The sequence below is a fragment of the Castanea sativa genome, chromosome 4 (genome assembly GCF_040712315.1).
Source record: "Castanea sativa cultivar Marrone di Chiusa Pesio chromosome 4, ASM4071231v1".
In the NCBI taxonomy this organism is placed as follows: domain Eukaryota; kingdom Viridiplantae; phylum Streptophyta; class Magnoliopsida; order Fagales; family Fagaceae; genus Castanea; species Castanea sativa.
In genome coordinates this window covers 39498816-39520861 of record NC_134016.1, presented here as the reverse complement: position 1 = coordinate 39520861, position 22046 = coordinate 39498816, and the positions used below count along the sequence as shown (strand labels likewise).

At 37.7% G+C, this 22046-nt stretch overlaps 2 protein-coding genes across 3 annotated transcripts; both read right to left on the bottom strand.

Annotated features, from left to right (window-relative positions):
* Nucleotides 1-1150: 1150 nt before the first annotated feature.
* LOC142630976 (LOB domain-containing protein 27) lies at nt 1151-2338 on the bottom strand. Its single transcript, XM_075805033.1, has 2 exons — nt 1569-2338; nt 1151-1253 (listed from the first exon to the last, which is right to left on the bottom strand). Exons 1-2 carry the CDS (start codon nt 2336-2338, stop codon nt 1151-1153), a joined length of 873 nt encoding a protein of 290 aa, XP_075661148.1.
* A 6861-nt stretch (nt 2339-9199) lies between these two features.
* LOC142630847 (uncharacterized) lies at nt 9200-20895 on the bottom strand. 2 transcript variants are annotated; one of them, XR_012843459.1, is made up of 16 exons: nt 17926-20895; nt 17711-17839; nt 17428-17619; nt 17286-17338; nt 16840-17155; nt 16304-16502; nt 16006-16215; nt 15727-15840; nt 13015-13217; nt 12696-12893; nt 12243-12521; nt 11978-12125; nt 11758-11891; nt 10056-10142; nt 9809-9979; nt 9200-9688 (listed from the first exon to the last, which is right to left on the bottom strand). XR_012843459.1 is itself a non-coding variant. In XM_075804902.1 (15 exons), the coding sequence occupies exons 1-15, from the start codon at nt 20635-20637 to the stop codon at nt 9893-9895; spliced, it is 5061 nt and encodes a 1686-aa protein (XP_075661017.1). In that variant the 5' UTR covers nt 20638-20895; the 3' UTR covers nt 9200-9892. The 2 variants fall into 2 exon arrangements, 1 of the variants encoding a protein (XP_075661017.1); XM_075804902.1 differs by having other exon boundaries at nt 9200-9979.
* Between the last annotated feature and the right edge of the window lie 1151 nt (nt 20896-22046).

The following is a 22046-nucleotide window of genomic DNA, read 5'->3' as shown; positions in this document are numbered from 1 at the left end:
ACCCTTCTAAGTGATTCAACCTATATATGATTACTTGTATAAATTTTATATAAGAAAATATTTGTATTTATAATAATAGTAATAATTAATAATAATAATAATAATATTATTATTATTATTATTATTATTATTATCTTTCTCATGTTTAGTTTATTTGGCAACAAGTAATATAAAAAGCATCAAAAACTAAATATTTTGAATTGATTAAAATTAATCTTAACCATTTTGATTTTCTAACTTCTTCAAGTGACATGTAATATATATAAAACCAACATTATAGTATTTATTCTATGTAATTTACATTAAAATATTACTAATAGGATAAATACATTCATTTTGTTATATTAGATTTTTTTAAGTGGTACATTAATTATTTAAGTATAATAAAATTTTAATGCCATTTTTCTAAGATTTCTATGAGAAAATATAATTAATTTGAAATATATTATTCTTCTTCAAATTTAGTTAGTTTTGCAGCAGTTTAAACAAAGTTCAATAAAAGAAAATAATGACACACAATCAAAAAAAGAGAAGGATATTTGCATGTCTTGAGTAAGCATGAATTATGACTCTATATATATACCAATCACTATATCATTAAATTATTAAATTTGTAAACACATAGTATAATCAAATCACTACAATGATTATATTATCTTTCTATTTTGTCTATAAAATAGAAGAATAAATATTACAATATTTTGAAATCTAGGAGGAAACTTATAATAAATGCATCGCACATCTTGTAACATGGTTTCAGCATATAACTAAGATAAAATGGCAAACATTTAAGAAGTCATATAGCATTACTTATCAGAATTTTTTTTTTTTAGACTCGGTCCTATTCATACACAAATGAATGATATAGAAAAAAATAAAATAAAATCCACATAAAATGTGGTGACTATTAGTGCCTCTATTACGTTGATTTGCAAACTTTTAGAAACAATCACAAACAATAAAATAAAATTTATTTAGAAACTTGGAATAACCAAGTAATTCATTATAAAGTTCATGAGATATTCAAACTTCACTAAAAGGGATTTTTTTTTTTAAGTTCAAAATTGTGGAATTTAATCTATGAAACAATTTTGGAGGAAAAAAAATGATAAAGAATGGAAAACAGACTACTTCTCTTCAGCTCATCTGATCAGTTGACACTTGTAAGACTGAAGCATGCAGCAGCACTCTTCAATTCATTCTCAGCAACATGCTCAACGGACTGGGTTGTATCTTTCAATGATTCTTCCGAGCTGCATATCACATTAAATTATCAGCCATACAAAAATAAAACTAAAATTGCAGAATCAACTTTATATTATGGTGCATTTGTACGACTATTGCAAAATAGTATTTTGAATTTAAAATGAGCGTTTGTAAAAGAGTTATATCTAACGAAACAAAGTTTCGAGTTTTAAAAGCAGTCTTTTAAGCTTCTAATTCCAAAAAGCCTAACTAAACGGACTCAGAAAAAACACTATTAGACCTATATTTTACTTGAAATTATGAGAATATAATCACAATGGACAACCATGTAACCATTGCTATATCCAAATAATTTAAGGTACCTTGACTCATAAGGCTCCTTGGAATCTATGTAGGATTGCCTATCATCGATGGTATCGAAAAATGGATGAATCTCATCATAATCTTGAACTACTTCATGTTGGATAGCTAGTGGTTGCGAGGAGACCAACTCAGATTGAATTGCCAAAGAATTATTACTGTTGTTATCATTATTGGCATAAGAATGTTGAACCCAAAATGGATTTCCCACGTTATCCTTAGTATCCATGTAACCAGAGTTGTAAGCAGCCTTGTTGCTATTCCAGTAAGAATGCTGCTGTTGTGTTACAGGCAAAGCATCCACAGCATTGTAAGGCTGTGGAGTGTGATTGAAGAGTGAAAGAGCATTAGTACTAGGCGGCGCCATGCCTAATTCTAATTGCGAAGCGGCCATGTCATCAGGCAGAGAAGAAATCTGATGCTGATGTTGCCTGTACATCTCAAGTTGTGCATGAACAGCATGAAGCTCCTCCTCAGCCTGTAGAATTTGGTATTGTAGTTGACAGATGATCCCCCAACAGCCATACACGGGGAACTTGTCGCGGATATTAGCTTGGTAAATGATAGACCTCATTGCCTCAGCCTTTTGACATGGCTGCAAATTCTTTAGTATCTTCAAGATGTTGCTGACACCAAACAACTTGTGAGCATTCTGAAACATCTTTGGTTGTTCAGGAGGGAAGTATAGAGAAAGAGGGCACTCGGATGAGCATTTTCTCCTTTGGTACTTGCATGCAGCGCAAGCTTGGCTTGTGCCACCCTTGAGGGTCATATTTATGACACCACCTCAATATGATAAAAGTTGCTAGTGCAAAGGCAAGAAGCAAAGTTTGATGAAGAAGGAAATGATGGTCATAAATAATGAAAGTGAATAAGGAAAAGGACATGGGGGGAGAGAGAATATTCAATATTGAGAGAGAAAGAGAGAGAGGTAATTGTTGGAACTGAAAAAGCTTGCATTTTGACCTGAACAGGTCTGTTATGAGCCGCGGATTTTGCTGGGTGTGGAAAAGACTGAGTAAAAGAAGAGGGTGGCAAGATTATAGGGAACGATTCTTTTTAAGTTTTTATACAAGTGTTGAGATTTTGGGAGATTCCTAACTTTTTGGGCCACTTTTATGGTCATAGCTAGCTCACACAGACCCGTTTTTGTGTGACCAGATTTTGCTGTTTTGCTTTTTCAGTTTCTTAAGGTAGTGGTTTGGTTTGGTGTCACACTGCTTCTTCTTTTTTTTCCTTTTTAACCCTACTTTTTTTGGTAATTTTACCGTTGTATCTGGGCCACACGTGGGCTTACCTGAGATGACCTTCACGGTTTTCACGTCACATGCAGAAGGTTCTATAATAACTAGAGGCTTCCAACCTTTTGTCACCGGTGCGGTATACTTGGTCATCACTTCAGGACCGTGAGTGCCAAAAAAATTAAAAACGGCTGCCTTTCGTTTCGTCGGAGGATGATGAGTTTCTTTCAATATGGACCTTGGCTTGGAGCCATAGTTCCAAAAGAAGAGTCGCTCTAGACATCAGATGTCGATGAAGCACATGTATCCGTGGAAGAGGAGCCTTCTCAGGATCGTCACCAACTGTTATCCCCTCCGACGATGATCGGAAAAACCAATCTGATGGCATCTAGACATCTCCTGGAAAATTCAATTTCCTCCTTTTTAACCACAGTTTCAATTTTCTGAGCGAGATATTAGCTTGTCCTAATGTGGTAGAGCTGATAGAGTTTCTCCTCAAAAAATTCAAATTCCCATGCACGGGTAGCAGTTGCGGCTAAGGAAGATGTATCACAAAGTTTGATTTCAAAGCAACCACTTTTAGATGAAACAACTAGCACTACTAACACGTGTCCTCAATTTCAGGGGAATTGGAATATAGTTCAGACTCGGATCAAAACAATTCGTATGGGGAGGAATCAACTTTTGATATTTAGAATATAGAAACTACACCGAATATCTCTGAGGTTTTTTCGGATCAAACTAAACCTCCCCTACGATCCTGGAAACGCCTCTTACGCAACTCCAGCAGCAGTAAGGTTTTTGAAATTTCAAACTCTACCCCAGTGACAACTAAACGTCAATCTTCAGATGCAGACAGACCATCACTCTCCTAGACTTCCCCTGTTCTCAAGAAGCAAGCAATTGACAAAATAACCAGATTCACTATCTTTGAGCAACTGCCGAGGGCTTGGGATCATAGAGGTAGTACACGAACTTTGCTATTTGGCGAATGAAGAAGGTCCTAAGGTTCTTGTTCTCTCTGAAACCCGGCTGGATATGGATGGTTTTGTCGGATTAAAGAAGAAATTAGGCTTGAATAAAGGTTTTTCAGTCTCTAGAATTGATCTGGGTGGTGGCTTGGTCATGCTATGGTGGGACAATGTGAATATTGATGTTCAAACTTCGTCTCCATATTATATTGATGCTTTGGTAAATCAAGAAGTTGTCATTTGGTGCTTTATGGGTTTCGATGGCCATCATTTATTGGATTCAATACACTGGTGAAGAAGAATTTGAACCCAAGTTTTATGATCAGGATAACCTTGCAATTCTGTCAAAACACTTGCTTACAATACCATCTCCGTCTACCAAAACAACCGGAAATGTTTCAAAAAAAGTGGGCATACGACATACAAAAAGTTCACGCCCTTCCTTATCTCTAAAAATAGGGTGTCCTAACCACCCAATATCCATCCTCATTGTCCATTATGCCCGCTCTGAACAATCCCCCCTTTGTCGGATTATTACTGATGTAATCATAAAAAGCCAATTTTTCAGGAATTTTAGACCAAGCCTCTAATAAACTTTGATTTTCGGCTATCCCAGCACTAACTCTTCGATATATTTTTTGCTGGAAGTATCCCTGATATCATTGATAATGAGTGGAACCAAATAATTCAATCGGGGTAGTTGCTAAACCATACCACATAGTTCCAACAACAATAAAAGCGGCAAAAAAGACAGCAATGATATTGTTGGAAATGACGGTTTTAATATTTCCCATGCATAATCCATCCTTTGTATAGACGTTAGGGCGGATAGACACTAAGATGGAATAGGCCGGCTAATATGCCCAATGTCCCTGCTGCAATATGATGAGAGGCTATTCCTCCTAGAACAAAAGAATCAAAACCTTCCACACCCCACGCTGGATTTACAAATTGCACCCTTCCAGTTAGTCCATAAGGATTGGACACCCATATTCTATGACCATACAACCCTGTTACATGAAATGCGCTAAACCCAAAACAAGCCAACCCTAAAAGAAATAAATGAATTCCAAAAATCTTAGGTAAATCTAAAGAAAATTTTCTTATACATTCATCAGAATATTTCTAGATCCTAGTACACCCAATGCCAAATAGCTGCCAAAAAGCATAAGCCAGAAAACACAATATGTGCCCGGCCACACCTTCGTAACTTCAAAAACCCGAATTCGTTATAGTACCTCCTGTGATACTCCAACCGCCCCATGAATTCGTTATTCTTAAGAGTATTGACAATGGGAATTATAAATGTCATATGTTAGCAATATTTAGCATCAAGCCTTAAAAATACTCAACAGTTGGCCAGCTAAACTTGTAAAATTGTAAATTTTTTTGGCATTGAGCAACAGTGTCTTTGTACATTTACAATGGCATTGTAGCAAGATGGTAAACATATTAATGATATTGTGTTACTTTTTCTCTCTCTTCTTGTCAGAATTTTTCCTTTCTCTTTTTTTTTTTAGTTTCTAATTCTCTCTTTCTCATTCAACTCCTCTCTCTCTCATCCCTCTCTGTGTAAATCGGTGCAAGCCTTTGTTAGTTTTCTCTCAAATCACACGGCGTGGGTCAGGTGGTGCATTAGCATGGGTAGGTGATAGCGGCGGCATTGGCAGATGGTTACGGCAGCGTGGGCCTAGTGTCTTGGCCAACGCTGATGAAGCAGAACCCCGTCGTGCTCACCTCCACTAAGCAAATTCTCTTCCCTTTCTATCTTTCTCACCTTTTTTTCTCCTTCTCTCTTCCCTTGAATCAAGCCGCTGTGGGTCTCATGGGTTGGTGGAGCTCATGGGTTTGATGTGTTGGCAGATGTGGCAGATCAGGGCGGTGCCGAGGTGGTGTATCGATGGGTGGTGGTTGTGTTGTTGATGGTGGATTGGGGTGGTGTTGTGTTTTGTGGATCGATGAGAGTTGATTAGAAAGTTTTGGGTTTGGGTGGTGGTTGTGTTGTTGATGGTGGATCGGTGGGTGGTGATTGGAAAGTTTTGGGTGGATTGGTGGGTGGTTGGGTTGTTTTGGGTTTGGGAGGTGGATGTATTGTTTGGGATGAATTTCTGTGTTGGGTTTGTTTAAGGTTTAGGATGAATTTATGTGCTGGGTTTGTTTGGGGTTTGGAATGAGTTTCTGTGCTGGGGGTATTGGGTTTTCTCTGTGGTGAGGTGATGACTGGTTGAGAGAGAGGAAGGGAGACAGAAATCAGAGAGAGAATGAAATATATTTTATCGTATAATTTATATTATTTTAATGTGTTGTATTGTAAATAAAAGTTGGGATGTTAAGAGTATTGTAAAATGGTATGGTATAATTGATAAAGTAACATTTTGATATAGTAAAATAGGATATGATACAATTTTCGGATGAGGATGCTCTAAACAAGTCATGAAGGGTATAACAAACATACACTGTCTCCACATTGGAAGTCATTGTGGGAAGTAATTTGGTTGAACTCAATGCATTTTTTAATACTGATAGAATCTACTCTCTTGGGGTTGCTTGGATCCTTGAAGATATTAAACATTTTAGTGATATTTTTTTTTCTTTTTTTCTTTTTTAGCATACCTTTACAATGTAATCGTGCTTCTCTAACCTTGGCTAGTGCTGCAAAAGAGAAAGAAGAGGTCATTGTTTGGTTAGATGAATGCCTTTCTTTTCTCTTTCTCATTGTACAACATGATTTTGTATAAATAATAAAATCTACTATCGTTTATGCTAAAAAAAATTATTTTTGGGGGGCAGATTCAATAAGTCTGTGTTTTATGTATGGAAGATATATCGGACAGCATATTCCAAAGTCAACTTTCAAGTAAAAATTTTTTCATCGACCAAAAAAAAAGACTTTCAAGTAAAAGTGTAAAACTATCATGTCAAAATCAACAAGCACCACACCGGTACTTGTTAAGGTTAAAATAATATGAGTCTCACTTAATAAAAAAAATTGGAAAAATGGTATAAAGCTGACTCTAAAGTGTATAAAACTAACCCTAAAGTGTATAAAACTAACAAAACACTGATATAAAGACAATTTTTGACACAAAGTTTAATGGTACAGTGCCGGTTAACACAACTCCAACTATTAAAGTTTTAAACCCCTCATTAAATTCTTAATACATTATTATATTTTCTTTAGATTTTTTTTTTTGGCTAAAATATTTTCTTAGATGGTAGAATATAGAATTTCATATACAAAAATAATCATAATAGATGTCTAATACCAGAATATATACTTCCATTTATGAACGCAATTATAATAAATGTTTATTAATAACTATTATGATTAGCAAATTTCATATTTACACCCAAAAAAAATTATCAATGCGGATTTGGGCTCAGAGTTGGTTTGGACTATGGGTGACCCACAAATTCACTTTAGCTAAATGGCCCATCACTTTCGGCTTTGGTGATAGTGGACCATGCTCTATACCAGTCTCTTTCATTTCACAAGAAGGCCCCTAAAGGAATTGTTTATTCAAATGGTCTTGGGGGTGTTGCATTAGCATATTTTGGTAGGAAAATGCATGCATTGCATGTAGTAAGGTATTGCTATCATGAGTTTGGAAAAGACTGTCACTAGAAGTAAACAGGAGCTTGGACATTGAACACACAAGCTTAGTCTGGAAGTTATCCAGCCCTATTTGACCCACTCTATCTCATTTTTCTTGGGCGAATTTTCTCTACGTCGAGAATGTGACAGGACAAAGACAGGTTTTGCTCACCACATCTTGTCTTGCCCCACCCCACCCTGAATGTGTGTGTGTGTACACACATTTTATTGTCATTTTTCAAAAAACATCTCTTATTCTCTCTTAATATTCTCACAATTACCATTTTCCTTATATTTCATATTTATCTCATCGTTTAGGATGTGATGAAAAATTCAACTTATTTGAGTTTTTAGCTTCTTTTTTGTACTATTTATGGATCTCATTGTACTATTCAGCTAACTTTTAACTTTTTTTTTTCTACACTTTAGCAAAAAGTTTTTAATTTCAGCTAAATAAGTTATTCTTAAACAAACCCTTAATAAAAAAAATTTCAAGCCAATCTAAACTCAACCTGTTCTTTTCAAAAAAGAGACAAGACAGGGACAAGACATCTATGATCCAACCCTACCCCACTCCATTGTCGTGCATCCCAAGACATTATTCACAATGAATTAAAATTATAACAAAATTAAAGTTAGAAATAGCCATGCATGATGCAACCATGAGTCAAAGGAAAGACTAGCCTGGACTTGCCTATGTTCAAGGTTGAAGAGAGATCTAAGATTTCACAAGATGTTCTTGGCATTTCCTTTTAAAGTAAAACCGAGATTTGGCATAGGAGAACTCTTCTAGAATTATAGTGACGGATGAGAGTGACAATATTATAGGGAATGATTCTTTTTAAGTTTTTAATCGTTGGGGACAAATGTTGAGAATTTGGGAGATTCCTAACTTTTTGGGCCACTTTTATGGTCACATAGCTAGCTCCCACAGACTCGTTTTTGGGTCAGATCAGATTTTGCTGTTTTGAATGTTCAGTTTCTAAGGTAGTGGTTGTTTCACTCACTTGTCGGGGACATAGTTTTTTTTTTTTTTTGAGAGATAATTATAACATGTTACTAACCCCGCAACTCGAACTCTTTCCCCCTTAAACTCCCAAGCACTTTGTACATGGAGAGATGCCACAATTCAATTTCACTAAATTTTCATCCGCAAAACTTAGGTACAATTACAAATGGTGTTAGCCTCAACTTAAAAGGTCAAATTGAAAAAAAATAAAAAAAGGAAATCCAGTAGCCGTCAGTCTCCTCCTTCCCTCCTAACCTAAGTCTAAGCAATGTCACATGAAAAGGTATTAGGTATATCATGTATTGGGTGCATGAGTCATACCTCTCACATGGAGATAAACCCCACAAGTTCTCATGTGAAAGAGAGGACTCATGTATCCAATACATAATGTATTTTTTCCTCTCACACGGCCAATATTTAAGTTTCAGTAAACAAAACAAAATTCGGATGCATAAACCCTTTTTTTTTATCATGCGAGTTGTGACCCATAATGGATACAATTAGATGATCTTGTGACCCACATAATAATGAAACAAAACTCAGATGCATGATTTTGTGACCCATATTGGATACAACTGACACTATTAAATATCGGCCAAATCTCAACTTCAAGATATTGACAAATCATTTTTCCTTGTACAAATTGATGAAAATATTTGTTTAAAAAAAATAATAACTAATAATACACTACACATTGATTTCAGCAGCAGCACAAATCCTGCGTGCATAGATATGATAAAAAGAGCCCTTAAAAAAAGGATATGATAAGAAGAGAAGCAAAAATTTCAAGCAATAAATGACACGAGTAATCACAGGCTGAAGAAATGTGATTGTGTAGCTGCATTATGAAGGCTCACACGGCCAAAATGTCATCTATACAGAAACTCTTTTAACTGGGGGGAAAGAATTTCACAAGAAAAAGGGAAAATATTTAGAAGAGATTTTGAATCTAATTAACTAATTTTACCCTGATAACTGGCTATATATGCTTCTGGCAACAACTGGCGCACTCAATTCGGTTGTAGTGTGATATGCTCCTCCACTGCATAAATCGCCATGTAATCCTTTTATGATCTGCTATTTCCCCCAACAAAAACATCTTATTAAAAAGGTCCAAGAAAAGGAAAACTCCAGGGTTTGATGTCCCTACTATGCTGAAGCAGTATTCTGAAGCAACAGAACCAAAACCTACACGCCGGGCTATAAGTCCTTAAGTAGAAATAAAAACCTCTTTAATACAATGTTCTTTCCCTGGAAGGACCAGTTGCTCCAAAACCCTTGATGATTTGACATAACTCTTTGCTTCCTGTCACTAAATTTTATATCAAAACTTCTGAACATTTTCTATAACAAAACGGCACAGGTTTCACCGTCTGAACCACAGTGGTGTAAGCAGCAATGCATCAAAATATAAACAACGCCTCACCATATACAGCAGTTCAATGCCAAGCCACTTCCAACTCAATGCTCTCTATTGTGGCAACTAATGCGACAAGTTTTAACAAGAAAACTAGTTTACAGCCTCGTAGAAAAGAACCTGCGGTTGCAAGTGCCCTCTTTCGCACATGGTAAGAACATCGGTCCAACCACCAATTTCCTAATCATAAAATACAGATTGTAACACAAGGATGGGCAGAAGAGATGGCACAATTTACAGAAAGAAAGGAATTTACCTTGACAGTTTTATCATCATACATAGTCCACTTATCACGGTCATGACTATAGGCGAAGCAATGATAATGTTGCCCATAGTAGCAAACCTAAAAGTTACAGAAAACATGTCAGAGATTAAAATAAATAAAAAAAATCAGTGCCCCATCAATAAGGTCCTGCCAACCAACTTAAAATCATACATTAAAATACATGCAAAAATGAGGAGGCCACCTTAGATATACAAATAGACACAAGTCAAATTAATGGTTGCTCTGAAACTTTCTCCAGTTCATGGTTTCAGATACACAAACACATGCATGGGCACAAAACAACAGATTTACATTTTTCTTCTGGAAAACGGGGATACATTAGGATGGGTGGTGGGAAGCTAGCTAGCATTATCGAAATAACAGAGGCTGAGCTTCATGTCAACCTCTACATCATTGAGTGTATTGGTCTTGATGGAATCTGTACCTACAGAAGTCATTGATTCTATGTTTCAAAAAAAAAAAAAAAAGAGATTTTAAAAACTAATCCTGGTTTCACTCAAATAATCTGTCATCAATCAAACCCCCTTCCCCCCCCCCCCCCCTTCTCACTTCCCCAAAACAGGAGTCATCTTTTCCAGGAACATGACAAACCAAACTGAGCCCTTTGTTTTGATGCAAAATATGTAAAATATTTCCCAAAATACCTGTTAACATATTTTTCAACGTTTTGTGCTTACAGAAAAACCCAGTCAACCCAATTTTCCTTGTTGAACAGAAAAACATGGTAAAGAATTTGTAGAATGTATCAAGGGATGAAATTCTAAATTGAATTTAAACTAGGAATTGAGGGCTCAAATTTTTGTCTACAAGTTCCACTTGTATAGACGTCATTTCCAATTCCCCCTTTGCCATCTCACCCGCTTTTTCACTATCTCCCTGTCATCTCAATCTAAGGTTAAAAAACCTATAATGGTACTCTAAAGTAACCACTGCCTCACTGTCTAAGAAGACTCACCTCAGCTCAAGCAGAAGCCTATACCAGGAACCTAGTTCACAAGCTTATCATAGACCTACAGAGGTGAGGCTGAATAAGACTTGACTGGACAACAAGAATCCCAAAACATAGTGAAATTGAACAACAACGCAATGTTGTCTTCATGGTCTCTGATTTGGTGGTTCATTCACACCTTGATCCCTTTTCTGAGGATCCAATTCCAAACCAGGCCATTCCTACTTGCTCTTGCAAAACTTTAGTCTGGCGATCGGAGCTGAAGAATAGGCTTCTTTGTCAATACTCAGTTATCAATCTCATCTGCTCTCAGGGAAGGTGGGCCACTCTCTCTCTCTCTCTCTCTCTCTCTCTCTCTCTCTCTGTGTAATGTAGATATTTCTCTCTTCTGTGTCTTTGATCTTTCTCCCCCCCCCCCCCTTTCTTCGCTCTCAAGATCCACCAAGTCAATGCTGTATACCCAAGCACCACCACTAGAACAAAGAAGTACGCTAAACCCACCTCTTCTCTCTCAAATCTTCTATCTCTCTAAAGATATTTTTGGTGCAAGGCAAACAGCCAAAATAATTTCCTCACTCCTAGCTAAACAATAGAAAATAGCCTATTTACCTTGAAAACATATTTCTCTAAACCTGTATATTCCTATTTTACAGCAAAGAAAAAAAAAGATTCTAATATTATCTGTATCAAAAGAGCATTTGAGATTCATTCAAGTATGCATACCACTGAAACCAAGCTATGTGAGCTCTTTGGATCTAAGCCACGATAAAGTACACTGATATCTATCTCTGTACTTAGGGCTGCCAGTGTTGCTTTTATGTCATCAACACTCTCACATGTATTCTGCCAACCTAGAACTGCAAGACCAAACATGTATATGTGATTCTGTGTTTCAACATAAAGCATTTTACCCAGATGAAAATTTTCTTAACTCATAATTCACCTGTTGTGAAAACAAGTGGTGGAGTTGAGAGAATGTGATGGATGTAGTTGAGTTTCCCACACCCATTAGCATCTGGATCACAAGCTAATTGATGATTCATCTCTACGAGATTTAAAAGCTCATCAAAGGAACTTTCTGGACACATACCCTGAAAGGAGACATAGAAACCAGAAAACATACTTAACAAAGAAAAATAGGTCCCTCAAACTATATCTCCTCCATTAGGAAAATAAGTAATTGTACAAAAAATCTTCCTATGAGATACCTTCATGGTTCGGAGGGCACTGGCATTAATATTATGAAAGAAGGAAGTATACTTTAAATGTCTGGACTCTAGACCACAACTGTAGCAATTCATTTGCTCAAAAATGTCCATTCCAAAAAGTGAATGCACTATACAGGAATTGTTTGCACAATCCCAAGACCCCGTGCAATTGCTTTCCGCTGATTCAGTATCAGAAACAGTCGAACCACCAGTACTAAATGATCGGTGAAGGCAGTCAAATATCACTGCCAGTACTTCAGAAGCATCATTCATCTGAGCCTGTCAGTTGCAGATGTTTTTTTTTATAAGCAGTCAATTGCAGATTTATTAGACATGCTTAACAAATAAAAACCATCACCTTGTCTAAATTCATGATAATGAGCATGATGAAGATTAACTGAAGTAAAAATTAGCTAACAGCCAAAGCCTACAATCAAAACTCCATTAAACTACCTCCTGGAAGAAATTGCTTTCTGGATACAGGTTGCTCAGAGCTATTCTAAGTGAAGAAGGGGCCACTGCTGTAGATGCAACGCTCAGGGCAGTAAAGATATCACACAATGCACAGACAACACAAGGATCACCCACATGAACATGCCCTGGTTCTGCCCTCAGAAACTCATCTCGAAATCGTCTTAAATGCCATAAGGACTGAGTTCATGCCGAAGGGAAAGGGAAAAAACAACATTTCAGGCCAGAGAAAACATCATAAATGAAACAAAGAAACGAAACTGCATTGATAAAAATCATGAATTGGAAAATAACTCATTGCCTGTATGATAACGTTCAGAAAGCAATTGTACTCGCCCACTTCATTCTGCAGCCCTGTACCAAAAACATCTGCTCCGTTCACATTCTCCACCATGCCTTCATTTGGTGAAACACCCAACTTATCTGCGTCTGGAGAAATCCTCTGTTGTGTTCTTAAACTTGAAACCAAGGGCAGTTTCTTATGTGCTTGAGCATGATATGTATCTGAAAACAGTAGACATACAAGATCAGAGAGTTGAAACTATTTCTAAATCAAAAGGAAGGGAAGCAGAACATTTTTTTTATAAGTGAATTTCATTGAATAAACAAAAGAGTTGACATCCATCAACACAGGAAGTGTACAACAGGTACACAGAAATTGAACATGAAAAGTACAATAATCAAGCAAATCACGCAAAGTAGCAAAAGAAAATTAGCCCAAAGCATTTATCCACTCAAACAAAGTCTAGAGAAATAAAAGCTTCATGTCATGAACTGATCTTTCATATCCCTCAAAAGTCCAATTGTTCCTCTCCCGCCAAATAACCCACATGAGAAAATAAGGGATCATGCTCCATATCGCAACATTACTGCACCTGCTAAACTTGGCCTACCAACTAGCTTAAAGCTCCACAACACCTCTCAGCATAACCCAGTTAACCCCAAACAACAAAAAGATCATATTCCACAACTCTCTAGCAACAGTGCGATGGAGATGTAAATGATCAGTAGTTTCCCATCCCACTTACACATGCGCAGCACTGGTCCAGCACAACCAATTGCTGCCTTATTAATAGTTACAATTTCTCCAATGCTGCTGTTCAAAGGAAAAAAAAATGACCTTCGTTGGCACTTTAGGTTTCTACAGGCTCTTCCAAGGAAAAGAAGGTTAAGCTGTCAAGTGTAACACTTTAATAGGACTTGACTTCAAAAACACTCAGTGAAGATGGATTCCAACATAGGGTATACGTTCCACCCCGTCTTATTGGCCCAGAATAGATCAAATCCATAAAAGAGACAACCAACTCTAGCTCTCAGTTTTGGACCGGGCAAACAAAACAAACATCCCAATGGTAACTTTCCTCTATAAAAAACAAAAGTTCCTCCACTGAGGCGTCCTTATCAAGTGCTATACCAAAAAGTTCTAAAAAACTCTCCGGCAGAGGTAACCCCCCACACCTAGAGTCATGTCAAAACTTTATAGAAGAGCCAACCTGACTTAAAACTGACAAACCGGTTAAAGCCATCCCAACCCTTCCTGATATTCTTCCAGAGGTGAATCCCATGTTGACCCTAAACACTGTTAGAACACCATCTCCCCACCCCAACATACTGCCATATTTATGGTCAACTACCCTTCACCACAAAGCATCCCTCACCCCAAGAAAACTAAGTGCACAAGATGCCAGTAAATGCATCAATTATGGCCTGAAGCAATTTCGCAAGATTCAGTCAATCTAAACCAGCAGACCCAACATTCAGGTTGTCAAGCTAAATTTAAAACTAAAATCAGCAAGAACAAATGAGACGGGGTAAATTTATCAAGGTGATGGGAAAACGCTTTTTGATGGGAAAGAAAATTTAAACAAGTTGAAAAACTATGACTTTCAGTTCTCACAACTTCAGTAGCAAGAGTCTTGTAACTCAACCACATTACCTAGTCTCCTTTATGAGAAGAACCAGGGTTTGAATTCCCACTCTTCTACTTGTTGTAACAATTGAATTATAAATAATAAAAAAATAGAACAACTTCAGTTAATTTTAGCATAGTAACATAGTCCACAATACATTTTTTTGAAAAGTAACATAGTCTACAATACATACACCTGCATATATACGAATATAAACAAATCTATAGGTGCATACAACATATTAAAAAGTATGGTTCCTACCCATGACTCAGGTCAGGCCAAACCTACCCAATCAAGAAGTCAAGGCCAAACTATTTAACATTTTTTTTAATATGGCCAAACTATTTAACATACAATAAATAACTGATTCAAAAAAAACTATTTCACATTCAAGAAATGCAATTTGATTGATGAGTCAAACTATCATTTTTTTTCTTTATAACAAACGCCCACTCATGACACTTGCATTGGGTTGTATCAAGTGCTGTGCTCACACATGCAGCCAGAAAGATTGTTTATCAACCCTATTTCTATGAGCTAAATGATTTAACTACTTTAAAGATTCCCAGAAATTATACTGAATTTTTATTCTAATTGTGAGTAAAAGTGTAAAAACTAACCCATGTGCATGTGACTTCAAAATTTTAACCCACCAAAATACCAAGGAAGTGTAATTATCAAGAAAAGATATATTTTTTATCAGCACAGTTTAGTGAAACAACTGAATCAGTTAAGTAAAAATTTGCCAGGTTACAACTACCGTGACTCTTTTTTTGGATAGCAGATAGCTAAGAATAATTTTTTATTAAAAGAAAAAAAAAATCATATACAATGGACACAAAGAAGCCTATAAAATTACAAGAACAGAGAATTATATACAAAAAGCAGGGACTCTATGAATAACACAATAAAACTACTACTCATAAACCCCACGCACGGACCACTCATATAAGTAGTGAAGGTTGCTAACAACTAAACCCCTGTACTTTCAACTCCCATGACTTGGCTTGTAGAGATCCCAATGCCTAGTTTAACTATACATAATTCAGTAAATTAACATAACAACAGCAAGGTTATATAGATAGATGATAGAAGAATTTTACCGAGGCTTTGGCGTACTGCTTTTTTAAGGTCAGCTTGGAACCTTTCCTCCTCTTCATCCTCTACATGCAATTGTCTCAATGTCTTTGTTCCATTTTCTAACAATAAAGGGCCACCTTGAAAACATAAAGAGACAATAATGTCATGTTAATTCCCAGAAAATGGCCAAAAACATTAATGCTCCTCTACTGGAAAGCACCTTGAAGGTTAATAGAAGAAAACCAGTAACAACAAACAACATAGTACTAAAGAAGAAATACTTGTAAAAGTGTAAGGCTTACCACTGTCTGTACCGGGAGTGTCTTGAAATATATCTTGCTCTTTCAAGTGACCTTCGATATGTGGACTCCCAACATCATTACTTTCCTTTCCAGATGACATGGTTTGACACTTTCCATTAACCAATTTAGAGGAACTCTTCTGCCGTTTACCTTTCCTTCCTGTCCGTCGATCAAATGGCAAAAAACCATCCTCTGAAATTCCTCCATTAGCTGACCCAGCAGATAAAAAATATACAGTTAACACATCTTCTAACAAAAATCAAACCAAGCTCATTTGAGATCCTTACTATTTACCAACCTTGTTTAGCCTTTGCATCATTTGTACCACACATCTTTTTGGCACCAGAAATATCAGAAGATCTCATAGATACAGGGGAACCGTTTGGAAGCATGTTTTCTAGATTGTTCGGGAGTTTACTTGGACCAAGTAAGAATTCGTGGTCCGATTGAATCTTCTTGTTCCTGGATGCTCCATAGAATTTCTCCACCGAGTGATCCTGAAAAGGCACAAGTTCATTAAAATTTTACTCAATATCTAAAAAAAGGAGTTCCTCTAAATTAAACAGCATGGCATTGGTTGTCAGTTGTGAAATTATGTCCAGTATCCCTTTTTCTTTAATTAGTAAGTCACAGAGGCACCCAGTGGGTCTTGTACCGATGACCTCACCCTCCATACCGTAAGGAAATGCCAGTTGAGCTATAGCTCATTGGCATATTATGTCCAGTATTCAATTCAACAGTCCAATTGTAAAGCGAAATGGAACTTGAGAAGAATAAGCACAAACTTCTATTGAACTAAAATCAAACAATAGAGACTGAAACAAGAAAATTTACCTGCGTACAAGGTTTCAGCTTCTCATGTACATCTTGATCATCAGCACCAGCCTTCAAGTAAACATTATGCAATCCTTCTGCGACCTTCTCTGTATATGCTCGAGTAGATTTCTTTTGTTGCTCAGCAAGTTGCTTCTGTTTAGCCTCATTCTCTATCCGTCTTTGATACTCCAAGGTTTCTTCAAGCTTTCTTTCCTCCTCCTCAAGCTCAAATTTAAGTCTAAATTCTTCTTCCTGTTGCATTAAGTCGTGACCATTGGCAGAAACAACACTCTCAGAATCTTGATGATCACCATCAGATGCAACTGGAAAGGAACTGCAGCACATGACAAATCAAGCATTAGTAGAAACAGACTAGACCCCGTGTAAGCTTTCATAATTAAATGACGGCATGTTTCAGAAAGAGACACATAGGCATCCATATTTAGAGTAACAAACAGACATACACTGGCTCTTCAGTCTCAAGATGAAGCATGTGCTGCTCAAGACAACCGGTAGCCTACCAAAAAAAAAAAACTTCAAATATTTTATACATAGATTAACTAGCACTGCAGTAAAAGAAACAAAAACAGACTGCAAATTGTAAACCTTGGAATCTTTGGATTTCCTGTACTCCTTGTTCTTTCTCTTATCCTTTGTCTTCTCATGTGTATGCCTGGAATTATCACTTCCTCCTCTTACACTCTTTTTAGAATCAAGTGCAAGCTCCGCTAAAAAAGCTTCTCTTGCAGCATCAGATTTCTCTGTGGCATCTTTCTCAGCCAAATCCTCTAAGTGTGCCTGAAAGAAAAAGTAGAAGAAGAATATAAAAAATTTAGTCCATAAAAATGAAGAGAAACGTGACACTAGTTTCCATGAGTTCAATACAAACCCTCAGGTATGACTTCACTAGAGGCAACAATATTGTCCGATAATCATGGGCAGAAACAGGCTCAAGCTTGAGTTCCAACTGCTGCATCCCGGTAACATTTCGCATGATTCGTGCATCGATTTTGCTGAGCTGCATTACAAAACAAGTGAGTTAAAATAGCAAGGATCAATATCTATATCTTTATCAAAGAGTGCATCTATAACAAAGAAACTAACCTCTATGGATAACTGTTCTTTCTGTCTCTGAATTGCAACTTCTATACAAGTGTCCACTTGATGCAAATAGTCCTTTGCTCTCCAATCATCATCTTCACCAGATTCCAAGTCACATAACTGGGAATTCACACCACCATAAGTTTCTTCATACCCGAATTGATTAACATTTAGAGCTTCTGCTTCTTTTAAAACATTTGATATGGCATCTAATTTAAACCTACTACTGTTGCGGGACATCACATCATTCTCACTCTCCTTCTCAAAAAAAACATCATTCTCACTCTCAAGCAGCTCTTTCTGCTTCCTCAGGACAGACTCGTAGCTTCTATGTACAAATTCTGTGACATTCTCCCTCTTCTTACCTTCTACAAGACACAGCTCCTCCACTGCCTGCAATGCTTTCTCATAGTTCATATGCTCACATTTTCTCTCACAAAGACTCTTTAGTTGGGAGAACTCCTTCTCAAGCATCTGCAGGATTTCCATTCCTCCTTGTATTTTATCTTCTTTTGTACGCATCCACGAAGCCAACTGTTCCCCACTCGTTGGACCTGCAAATATCCAGGATAGCATAGCATCAGCATCAGCTAGAGCCCCATTTGCAGTGCCAGCAGCAGCCACATTATCTATTGCAGCACCATGACCAGTGCCAGGAGCACATTCAATTGGCAGTAAACTTTCATCCAGGAGGAGATATGATGCATCTTCATTAAGAACAATCTTCTCCTTAATCTCATGAACTTGGGGGCCACTGTTCGCATCATCCATTGGACTACTACTTTTCTCGGAATACCTACCTAAACCACAAGCAGTTGATAGTTCCTGCAAGAATTTAAGGATTTTCTTGAGCTGGGAAGCCCCAAGAAAGCAGATACACATAGGTGATTGTTCCACATGAAGTTTCAAAAGCGGCGAGCCAGAAGCAAGACCATGTAGCTCATCCATTGTAAATTGTATCACCTTAGTAAGATGAGTTGCAGCAAGATATTTGTGTCGAATAAGAACCTCAAATACAGCATGAATTCTTTCGAGAAGCTTTCCACGCTCAGTGTCATCAGATATCGGCCAACTACCAGCAAGGGAATTTGTCATAGAGCCATGGTCCTCATCACATCCTCTACACTCAATGTTGGTAATTTTATCATAGTTATTGCAACTATCCCCAAAACTTCCTTTCTCAGGAGAAGAATCCCAAGCATCCTTAAAGTAGTCATCACTGTCCTCCGTATGATTCCCTGAATAGAAATCCTCAGCAAACTCAGAATCCTTGCTTTTTCTTTCATTTCCAAGCAGCCCAACTGCAGCCGAGACATCCAACGGCTTCCAAGGACAATTAAGAAGCATCTCATTCCATTCACTATCGACATTCTGAGGCAAAACCAACCGCATTTCGGGCGAGAGGTTTCCCATGTGCTCCTGCACAACATGCTGCATGTGAGACTCCGAATCAGCAAACTTCTCACTACACCGGCAACAAACCCAAAACTTCCAAGCCTTACTAGCCTCAGCAAACGACAATGCCTCCGACAACACCTCATTCGCCAAACCATCTTTAGACAACCCAAAATGTGACTTGATATCAGAAACTCTAATCCTAAGCAGCTCCTTCTTCCTATCGAAACTCATCGAATTCCAATACGACCGAACCCAATCCCTCCTCTCAGCCCTTGACCCATTCTTCCTCATATTCCCATTCTTCCTCCTCTCCCCTCCTCCTCCTCCTCCTACTCCTCCCCTCTGCCCCGAAGTAGAATCCAATCCCCTATCATCCCTTCCACCCTCATTCTCCAATTGGGGCAACTCCGACTTCTGCTGCAGCAGCCTTGCAGCAGCCACCCTCACTTCAATCTCTTTCCTCCTCTCCTCCGGCGTCTTAGTCGCCTTCTTGATCTCATTCGGCCTTCGAGATTGAACCAATCTTAGCTCCATTGGGTCCTCCGTAACCCTCCTTATTGGAATCAACCGAAACTTATCATCCCCATTCCCCAAATTCTTCATCCAAGTCGACAGGGACGAAATGTTCGACTTCTGAATCAACTGCTGGAGCTCAGTCTGGACGTGATCAATTCTCGCCTTGGCGGTCAGTATCTTCTGCTGGCTCTCGTCTTGCAGACTCTCCTTCGCCGGATCGATCGGATTCTCGATCTCTAGCGCCCTTTTGCATTCCTGCACCACCTCGTCGTACTCCTTCCCGTCGTTCGCCGCCTCGTAGAGCAAATTCGCGTAGAAATGCGAGAACTCGATCGAATTCGGCGACAGCTCCACCGCCCTCCGCGCCGACTCCACCGCATTCTTCAAATGCCGCTGCTTCGCGTTCTGGTCGTCGATTATCGAAGCCACCTTCACGCAAACCGTGCCTTGAACCCGATGAATCAGCGCCGAGTGCCCCGAGCCCTCGTGCCGAGCGCACGACTCCTTCATCAGCCGCAACGCCTTGTTGTGGTTCCCTCGCCGGAGCGCCGTTAGGGCTTTCTCGCACTCGAGCTTTATCGCCGAGTAAGACGAACCGTCCGATTCAACCAACGACGCCGCAGACGACTCGATCATCGCCGTATTCGGCTCCGCTTCGTGCTCCGCCACATCCACCACGGCGTCGGAATCCTCCGCGGCGGTGGTGGATGTCAAACCCCCCGCCGCCGCCGCCGCCGCCGACGACGACGACGATTGCTGCTTTAAGCGAGGAGCAGCGTTTCGCTTCTTGTTATGCCCCATGAATTGAGTTCACAGAAATTCGATTCACATGCATATATCTATGTATGTGTATATAATCTATACCTATATGTATGTATGTATGTATGTATATGTATATATATAGAGAGAGAAATGTGAGGGATAGAGTTGGAATTTTATGAGGTGACTGTGACGGTGACGGAAATAAATCGGCGGTGAAACCTAGAAATGAGAGAGAGAGAGAGAGAGAGAGACAGAGAGCGGTGGTGTCTGTGTGTGACAGGCGGGGTACCAACACCAACCCGCGACGAAGGGTAAGGTTGGATTGGGAAAATAAAAAAATAAAAAATAAAAAGACGAGAGAAAAGAAAGATAGAGGGAAGTTTTTTTTTTGAGGGACTAAGGAGTGTGATTTATAACATATATGTGGGAATTTGATTAACTGGGGCGGACATACAGTAGGGCAGAGGGGTCAATGGGTATACAAAAAATTAAGGTCTGTCCTTAAATATTCCTATATATATAAATATATTTCTCTCTTTTTCTTTAAAATATTTAAATATTAACATATAAGAAAATAAATAAATAAATAAGCTTCATGCTTTTTTAACTACAAAAACAAAATAAAAAAATAAATATGAATTAAAAAAAAATCGTGCACAAAATAAGAAACACTTATTTTGTATGCTATACTTTGTTGATGTATTTTATAATATGAAATTTTTAAAAAATACTTATTTTGTATGTAGTATTTTGTTGAATATAAAATAGATATTAGTTTTATTTTCATAAATTTTGTTTTGGGTTTTAAGCTTTGGCTCCCCTTGGGTATTAATCCTGGTTCCATCCCTGGATTAACCCAACAAACCAAAAAAAAATGTAGAAATTATTTTTTTCAACATTTTTTATTTATTTATGCTCATTAGTTATTAAGATAGTTTAGTGCAGATTAAACTTGTTAGCAACAGTTTACTTCTAAATTTTATTAACATATATTTTGTGATTTGAGCTAATGACAATCAGGTCTAAATCTTTTCAAAACTAACAAATTTGGTCTTTAAAGCCAGCTTAGTCTCTAAGACAGTTGAAAAAAAATAACGAACTGGCTTAATAATGCTTTGGACTAAATTGGTCAATTATGAAAAATATTGGACCTGGTTGGCATTATAGCCCAAACCTTAGATTATGTTAATATGATCTATCTAAATTTTAAGGGATTTAAAATTTTTCTACTTCGAAAATAGTTTAATATAAATTAAATTCTATTATCAATATTTTATTCTACCTAAAATTCTACTACGAAATGCCAACAACACCAACTCACGGGAAAGTAGGGTTGGATGAGGGAAAGTAACTAAAAAGCCAGAGAGAGAAAGAGAAGGGATCTAAGGGGATTAAGGAATGGGATTATCATTATCTATGCGGGGGTGTGATTAACCCCAACTAACAAA

What these genes read in the sequence shown, in the direction of transcription:
- LOC142630976 (XM_075805033.1), bottom strand. Translation starts at nt 2,338, where the DNA reads ATGACCCTCAAGGGTGGCACAAGCCAAGCTTGCGCTGCATGCAAGTAC. An exon ending in AAGGAGCCTTATGAGTCAAG is followed by an intron (nt 1,254 to 1,568) that starts GTACCTTAAATT and finishes TGTGATATGCAG; the next exon opens with CTCGGAAGAATCATTGAAAG.
- LOC142630847 (XM_075804902.1), bottom strand. Translation starts at nt 20,637, where the DNA reads ATGGGGCATAACAAGAAGCGAAACGCTGCTCCTCGCTTAAAGCAGCAA. An exon ending in CACTCCCGGTACAGACAGTG is followed by an intron (nt 15,841 to 16,005) that starts GTAAGCCTTACA and finishes TATGTTTTCAAG; the next exon opens with GTGGCCCTTTATTGTTAGAA. An exon ending in TTCTGAACGTTATCATACAG is followed by an intron (nt 12,894 to 13,014) that starts GCAATGAGTTAT and finishes GCATGAACTCAG; the next exon opens with TCCTTATGGCATTTAAGACG.